The sequence below is a fragment of the Nematolebias whitei genome, chromosome 15 (genome assembly GCF_014905685.2).
Source record: "Nematolebias whitei isolate Nwh7 chromosome 15, NemWhi1, whole genome shotgun sequence".
Classification (NCBI taxonomy): domain Eukaryota; kingdom Metazoa; phylum Chordata; class Actinopteri; order Cyprinodontiformes; family Rivulidae; genus Nematolebias; species Nematolebias whitei.
Window position 1 is genome coordinate 38769037 of NC_056512.1, and position 8528 is coordinate 38777564.

The 8528-nt window shown below is 41.9% G+C and overlaps 1 protein-coding gene across 1 annotated transcript in view; it reads left to right on the forward strand.

Moving 5' to 3' along the window:
- elac2 (elaC ribonuclease Z 2) overlaps positions 1 to 8201 on the forward strand; it is a 16018-nt gene extending 7817 nt beyond the window's left edge. The window contains exons 12-24 of the mRNA XM_037688670.1: positions 478 to 576; positions 659 to 797; positions 2388 to 2473; positions 2580 to 2701; positions 2785 to 2881; positions 3023 to 3161; positions 4010 to 4048; positions 4136 to 4245; positions 5696 to 5798; positions 5874 to 5994; positions 6309 to 6387; positions 7371 to 7515; positions 7755 to 8201. Of these exons, the coding sequence (XP_037544598.1) occupies positions 478 to 576; positions 659 to 797; positions 2388 to 2473; positions 2580 to 2701; positions 2785 to 2881; positions 3023 to 3161; positions 4010 to 4048; positions 4136 to 4245; positions 5696 to 5798; positions 5874 to 5994; positions 6309 to 6387; positions 7371 to 7515; positions 7755 to 7973 (1498 nt within the window). The 3' untranslated portion in view covers positions 7974 to 8201. The remainder of the gene's footprint in view (positions 1 to 477; positions 577 to 658; positions 798 to 2387; positions 2474 to 2579; positions 2702 to 2784; positions 2882 to 3022; positions 3162 to 4009; positions 4049 to 4135; positions 4246 to 5695; positions 5799 to 5873; positions 5995 to 6308; positions 6388 to 7370; positions 7516 to 7754) is intronic.
- Positions 8202 to 8528: the final 327 nt, after the last annotated feature.

Genomic DNA, 8528 nt, shown 5'->3' on the forward strand with positions numbered 1-8528 from the left:
AGCCGCAAGTGGCAGAAATTGTAGCCGCAAGTGGCAGAAATTGTAGCTGAAAGTAGCAGAATGGTAGAATGGTAGCTGGATGTGGCAGAATGGTAGAATGGTAGCTGGATGTGGCAGAATGGTAGCCGAAAGTAGCAGAATGGTAGCTGGTAAAAGGAATCTAAGCAGACAAAAATAGAGGCAGTAGCTGAAGCAGATTTCAAACTGAACAGTTTTGATGGTACTGAAGAAATCTTAATATACCGGTGAATCTTTACATTTTGAGAGGAAAAAAAAGTTACAGAAGCTAAAATTTATGGCACTCATCACCTACAGGAGCTGAATATTTTTGATTTACGAGTGGCTAAAAGTATGAAAAGAAGTTGTATTGTAAGAAAATAAATCTAGAAAAAGAAAAAAAACAGGAAAACATTTTTCACTATGATGAAGTTTGAGATTCAGTTTGAGTTTTTAGCTCATGTTTGTCGTCTCTTTCAGACACCAGGCCGAAGCAACAGAGGACTCCGCAGTTCTGGTGGTCCACATGACTCCAGAGTCTGTTCTGCAGACAGACCAGTACAAAGACTGGATGAAGAGGTCTTTCCTTCTTATTTTAACCCAGACTTCAAGGACAGGCCAGTTGTTGTTGCAGTTTGACACCTGTTCTGTGTTTCTGCAGGTTTCCCTCCACAACAGAACACCTGATCCTTAACGAACACGTGTCCACGATTCATAACATCAGCAGTCACAAGCTCCAGACTCATCTCAACATTATCCACCCGGGCATGTTTCCACACATCAAAGTCTGCAAATCGAAGGTAACCAAAAGACACGGGCCGTTTCATCCAACCAGATCAAAACTCTTTAATCAGAGCAACTAACCAGAGGAAATTATTCAACTGGTTAAAGTCTCGTTAAAATGTAACGATGTTCATTTGTGGTCAAAACCGAGTCTGCTCCATGTTGGGACGAGCACATCGTTTATTTTTTATATGCCCTTCCAAGACGGGACGTAGACTTTCTCTGGTCCCGCCCATAACTTGTGATCCACTCAAGATAATTCAACAAAGCTTCACACACACGTACATTATCACTAGACCGTGTGCCATGTACAGTTTCCATCACCCCTGCTTCAAGGTCAAGTTCACAACCCAAGGTCAAAGTTGAAACAAGGTCTTTGCTCGTCTGGGCCGTTGTTATAGATTGCTGTGTAATAGTTTGTCAACGGGTGATGATGTGCTATATACGGTACTGTTGATGGTATTTATGGTGATACTGATAAATACCAGTTATTACCCTTCCACACGGTCGTTTGGCTGTAAATCAGCGCTGTTGTACTTTTTGTAAAGTCAAGTTCTGAGCCGGAGGCTGCTGTTGGCGCAATTAGTTGTTGTTTTGTCGATAAGTGTTCCTCTGCTGAAGTTCATTTCCCCGTGTGTGTCATAGACTTCCAGGAATGCGGATGTGCTTCTGCTGCTACACTGGACAAAAAAAAGAGCAAAAGATTTAGATCTTATTTTTCTTAAATAACTTTGGTTAAAACAACAGACGTTAGGAAGAGAATGGATCGCAGCCGCTGGGAAACAGATGTGACCAAGTAGCAACTTCGTACCACGTTTTTTTTTCCACTGTGCTAACTAGTGGCTAATATTTAAAAACAGCATTACCTTAAAAACAGTAACGTGGTCGCTGTTCTGGTCAAAAAGCCATGATTGACTGTTCGTTTTTTACAGGAAAAACTATACGAACCATCGGCATCAATAAAGATGGACATAGCACCCCTGCTACATCGCGTTGATCCATTTTAAGCAAAAATATCTGTTTTTTGTTAGTTTGTTTGTTTATTTAGTAGCTGCTGTGTTGTATTTTTGGAGCCATATTTTATACCCTTTACAATAGTCCCGCCTCCACACACTCCCATTTTACCAACAGGCTGTCAATCACAGCATTGCATGATTTTAAAGCTTCAAATAACTAATTAAATCTAAATAGGAGCTACTTTATGTGAATCAACAAAAGTCGACACCGACAAATTATTTGAAGTGCAGTTTTAATTTTTTGTCAGAAAATGTCCCGTTCATTTACATAGAGGGGCGGGGCTTAAACAGTTACTGCAGCCACTAGGGGGCGCTCGCACTTTGTGGCTTCAACTTCTGACTTCTGATCTTGTCTCTAGTTAAAGTTGATGGTACAAGGAGCCATCGTTTTTTGTTTTTTTTCCTTTAATGAGGAGAAAGCTCAGGGAACTTCCCATCAGTGGAAATGTTGCTTTCACCAGACAAGAAAAAATCAGCAGCTAAACGAAATCAAACCACTGGAATTCACAACAGTGTTTTTTAATCCTTCCTGCTCACTGGTCACAGGCCGAGTTCCTAAAGTGAAGAGTTTTTGTGTTTTCGCTCCATCAGGGGTCTCTGACAGATCTGGGCGTCCCTGTGGTCCGAGCCGAATGTCTGCTAAAGTTTCACCTCAGACCAGTACAGCAGTGGCAACGGTGGGTTGGACTTCTCTGCTCTGTGATGGGAGCCGGTCTGGAGTGGATTGTTGCTACACAAAGTGGTGTTTGTGCGTCTTTTTGATCCCGGGTCTCGTTTCCACAGAGACGCCATCCCTTCCTGCAGCCGCGAGGATTTTGTGAAAGAAGTCGCTGAAATCCCAGAATTCCTGGAGAAAGTGGAAAAGTGCAGGGAGATTTGTTCAGCTGAAGCTGCGGAACTTTCTGGTTCGATCTGCGGATGTTTCTTGTGTTTATCGCAGCCAACTGTCGGTTCTTTCAAACGGTGATTTCAAGTGTTTTTGCTACAGATTCAGCTGAAAAGTACCCAGAGATTGTGTTTCTGGGAACGGGGTCTGCTCTTCCAATGAAGGTCCGGAACGTCAGCGGCACGCTGGTCAACATCAGGTACCTCCGATGCATCGATGACGTTAAAATACAAAGCTTCTAACGGACAGGAGTGCAGCAGATCACACAAACCGGCGCAGGCGGTCGCAGTTTGTTGGTTTCCTCTCGTTTTTATCGTTTGTTTTGTTTTTCTGCTCGAAGCCCGAGTCAATCCATTCTGTTGGACTGTGGGGAGGGAACCTTCAGCCAGCTCTGCAGACATTACGGAGACGACGTGGACGAGGCTCTGTCCAAGATCTCAACCGTATTCATCTCCCACCTGCACGCCGACCACCACACAGTAAGCAGCTGAAGGACACGCCCATGCGATGCTTGTTAATATATTTAATATACTATTTATTCAATCTTACTAACTTCTTGGTACTTTGAACTATTTTAGCTGTTCACATTCCAAAACGTTCAGCTCATTGAAGAGATGGGGGCTGTGACGTTTTGGTTTTTGTAACTTTTTTTAAGTTAATTTTTTTTGTTGTTTATAAATATTTTTTCCAAAAAAAAAACACATGAAGGTCTCTTCAGTTTCTTTAAAAAGGTCTTTGAATTCCGCTTCAGCTACTGTCCGTTTTTGTTTTCTGATGCTACATTCAGCTTTTAGCTACCAATCTTTTATATTGGACAGATGCTTTTGACACTTTAAGCTATGAGCTACTGTTCAGCTACTTTTACCTAGCCTTTTGCAATGTTTAGTTTTAGCTACTGTCCAGCTGCTTTTAGCTTTTGCCATTTTTAGTTTTATTTACTGTTCTGCTCATTTTAGCTAGCTATCTGATACTTAGCACTTAGCCATCCTCTTGTTACATTTAGCTTTTATCTACCCTTCTGCTATATTTAGCTAGCTGTCTCATACTTTTAGTTTTTAGGTACTATCTGACTGTATTTGACTTTTGATATACTTTTTGCTTAGTTAGATTTTTGTTTTTTATTTTACTTTTGGCCTTTAGCTAGCTTTTTACCATTTTTAGCTTCTAGATAGCCTCATGATACTTTGTTACATTTTAGAGTGCCTTTTGCTAGCTTTAGCTTTTAGCTAGCCTTTTGCTTGTTTTAGAGTTTTAGCCTGTTTTGCTGATCAGGTGTTCCCACTGTTTCAGCTGAGAAATGTAACTTTTGAACATGTGTTTGTTTTAGGGGCTGCTGAAGCTGCTCTACCAAAGGCGTCGAGCGTTGGTACGTCGGACTCAAACCTGTCGTTTTACTTCCTGTTTTAAAGGAAGTTGCGTTAAAACGGGACCTGCTCTGCGTTTTTGTCTGCAGACCAGTTTGGGGAAGACTTTCAGCCCCATCTTCCTGGTGGCTCCGTCTCAGATCATGTTGTGGCTCGGACACTACCACAACTACTGTGAGGAGATTCTCCATCACTTCAAGTACGTAAGAACGCACAAAACCTCGACTTTGTGCTCTGTGGAGTTCTGACTGTTTAAAGGACAAACGAGGCGGTTAATTAAGATTTCACATTTTCTGTCCTCCACTATTCACTAAAAGTTATCAAGTGTGCTACAAAAATATAAATCAAACAAAGAAACTCCCCTCCTGTTCATTGTTTAATTTATCATGCATGGGGAAGGTCTAATTAGTACTGACCGCAGCAGAGTTTATTTTTCTTTGCAGAGAAGTAAAGATTTCAGACAAACAATGCATTTCATTGAGGACGACAAAGATAATGTTACTAACATTGATATATTTTACCTCTACGTTAGATTTATTGTTCTGGATAAAGTTTTACAAGGTAACAGCCTATGCTAGGTTATCTAAACATTAGCTTGCTAACTTTAGAGGCACATAACTAATGACAAGTGGGTTGAATTTATTTTTATTTTTTAGTTATTTATTTTTTTACAGATCAGTTAAAATAAACTTACTATGCTCTGTTCAGCAAAATACTCTACACAGTATTGCTCCCTGCTTCAGCTGTGCTGAAAGTGAAACTTAAGTGAACAGCCATGACTTGAAAGTAGTCTTCATGCGCCCTCTGCTGGATACATTGTACAATTACGGCTGGTTCCAGCATTTTATATGTGAAATTTAGAAGAGATTATATCGACGAATACTGGAACAATTATCGATATGTCTCCAAACACCTATATTGGCCCGACCAATCAGGCTCTTGTTAAAACCAGATTTTTTCTTGTCCGGGCTGTTGCTACAGACTATTGTACGAATGCTTGTTGACACGTTGACTTGTTTACTACTTTCCTGCTGTGAGAGTTTGCATTGAAAAAATTGTGAGTGCTCTCCTCAGGATGGGAGGTGATTAATTAGTGACCGACCAGTCCGTTCATGTCTGTGACAGTTTGGTAGCAATTTTTGTACCATTACAATGATGGCATCTTTTCAACCTCTAGAGGAGCTGAAAATGGTCAGTCCCACTTCCAAGATGGTTCACTGCCTTCTTAAAACAACTCTTCTCACAAAAATGTCAATTATAGGATGAGATGTATATTTCATGCATTATTGTTTAAACTTTCACATCAGATTAGCTGCTTCTATTTACACCTTCCATTGTAAACTGTGTAATGTTAAACTGTGTAAAGGTTGATAAAATAACAATGTTTTTTTTATAGCTAAGAATTTGGAAACTTGATTTTTTTTTTTTAAATTGTAGAAATCCTCTTTAATCCTAGCAGCTTTTAGACCAGCCATTAGCTCATCAGTCCTGTCAGAATTAGTTTTAATATCCTACCAGGTAATATATTAATTATGATAAAATTACACAACAATCCTCTTAGACAGGCTGAACTCTTCCTTTAGGAGTTTATTCACTTCAGGATGCTCCAGCGTTAACGCTGCGTTTAATCTAAGCTGTTCAATTTTCAGCCTGATCTCAAACATGTCGCTGTGCATCGGCGTCAAGGAGTCTCAAGAAAAGATGCAGTCCTCCTCCATCCAAGCCATGCTGAGCGCCAACGGCCTGCAGGAGGTTTGCTGCTGTCAGAGTCTCGTCCCCGAGCGTCCATGATCCGAGTCTCAAATTGTTTTTCTGCCTGTGTGTCAGTTCCAGACGTGCTTGGCGCTTCACTGTAAGAACGCCTTCGCCTGCAGTTTCGTGCACCAGTCAGGGTGGAAATTGGCCTTTTCAGGAGACACCATGCCCTGTGAATCGTTCGTACACATCGGTAAGAACCACCGGAGCAGACTAACATCCAAACGTCACTCAGAAATGTGCGAAACGCTGAGACTGAGATCACGTTTCAATATTCTCATGTTAACTGTAGCTCCTCTGCTCATCGTCCTGAATAACTGATCAGGGTTCCTGAAAGCTTTCGATCGTTCTGGAGGCTCGCAGCCTCCTAATGACCCTCAGGAGATCTGCTGCCATCGACGCGGCTGAAAGTGCCGGGCTGGACTCAGTCCACGCCGGTTCTTTGTGGAAGCACCGACTGCGGGTCACGATGAAGTTGCAACTTTTTTTTTTTTTTTGTCTTTGCAGGAAAGGATGCAACGGTTCTGATCCACGAGGCGACGCTGGAGGACGGGCTGGAGATGGAGGCTTTGGAGAAAAGACACAGGTGACAAGAACACGTTCTGCTGCTGTGAAGTCGTTATATCCAATTTAGAGAACCAAAGTCTGAGAGAAAACGAGGCAAATCAGATTCGTCAGATACAGAATTCTTCTGTGAAATTATATTTCTTCACTCCACTAACCCTGACGGTATCGTCTGCCAACAACAGTTAAACAAACAAATGCTTTGCAGGGCCTTCCTGAAGGCTCAGGGCCCCGTGTTTTGGTCCCACCCACATCAACATCGATTGGTTAACTCCACCTGCAGAGACTCTGAGCTCAGCCTTCTCTCCTGACCAGCGAGAGCTCCTTCTGTTTCTGCCTGGAGACACGAATTTAAAGGGATCCGATTGGATAACTGTATTTTCATGAATTCTGAAGAAATTATTTCTTAACTCCAAATAGACAAAAAAAGGATAAACTAAAACGAGTTCTTCTTTCAGTTGTTCCCTCTTCAGAGGTCTTCACCGCGAGTCGTCCTCCTCTGTCTCACTGTCCTCCGTGTCCTCTCTGCCTCTCAGATGACCTCGCATGTTCGTTTTAGTTAGTGTTTTACGTCGGGTGCCCTTCCTGACACAACCCTCACCATTTACCGGGCTTGGTACCAGAACCAGATACGCTGGCTTGTGCTCCCTAGTGGCTGCTTTATTTTATATAAAATGAATATTAAATTAAAATGTAATATTTCACATCTGCTAAATTCTTAGGCCTTCTCTGAAGGCGTTGAAGGCCCTGAGGGTTTACTGCTGATAAACTTTGAGTCAGCCCAATTCAAAATGGCCACTGCAGCTAAGTGATATTAGCCTACACAAAAATGGCTGCAACTCTTGAGTTTTACAGATATTGAGCTAAAACTGTGTGTGGTAGTATTTGAGAGTCCTCCACAGCACACACTGTGCGCGATCTCAACAAAACCTTAATTTTATGATGAGCAGCCCTTCAATGTCTTTATGCGCTCGCCTGTTTTCTGTTTGTGTCGTTTCGTGACAGCACGACGTCTCAGGCCATCGGCATCGGGATGAAGATGAACGCCAACTTCATCATGCTAAACCACTTCAGCCAACGTTATGCCAAGATCCCCATCTTCAACGAAGACTTAACCGAGCGGGTGGGGATATCCTTCGACCACATGAGGGTAAGACTCAGTCTCCCTGATTTATTAAAAAGCGCAGCTTTGAACTTGCTTCAGAATAAATATCAAACGTCTTCCTTTCATCCGTTAACGTCAGTGAAGGCCCAAGTTTTAAAATGAGTTTCTCACTTTTCACTCTATATCAGTAAAAGTGACTGAGGTGAAGTCATCTAATGTCAGTTGGTTGTGGCGGCCATGTTGAGGCAGCAGCTCCAACCTAAACACGGGTCCTCTGCTTACAGATCCGCTTCACAGATTTTCAAACCCTTCCCAAACTGATCCCGGCCCTGAAGAGCCTGTTTGCCGAGGAGCTGGAGGAGCTGGAGGAGAGAAGGGAGAAACGAGAGCTGAAATCCTCGAGAGGAGGCGGCGAACAGAACTGGTCCGAGGTTGAACGAGGAGCCAAGAGGGAGCAGGAGGAGGCGACGGACGAGGACGCCAAGAGGCTGAAGCTCAGCTGATCGCACAGAACCTCATACTTCATCCTTATTTTATTTACAAACTCTAAGTTTTATTTGCCTCGAGTGGTTCAACTGAAGAAAATGTTTTGTTTTCTTAAGTGCAGAAAACAAAATGAGTTTTGAGTAGTTTGGTTTTCATTAAGCAGAATAAAACAAAACTGCGCTGGATCATTTCTACGTTCATTCATCCTGTCAGGAACCGTTTAAAAACACAAAGCTAGAAAAGTGGAACTTGCTTCTTTACTTCCTGTTCGTACAACACAACTTTATTTATAAAGCCCTTTACAAACAACACTGTTGGCCAAAGTGCTGTACATTAACAAGCAAGCATAAAAACTATAAAATCAGCTGAAACCATAGAAGTAATGAACTGTTAAAATCATAAAACAAACAGTAAAAACAATAAAACAGATAAATTAGAACAGTAAAACCAACATTTCAAGCGGAGTTAAAAGCCAAAGAGAAAAAAATGATGCGACAGAAATGGTTTGACCTTGGCCAGTTCTCTCAAGTGATAAAAGCTGGATTTGATCACTGACGTAATCTGTGCATCAA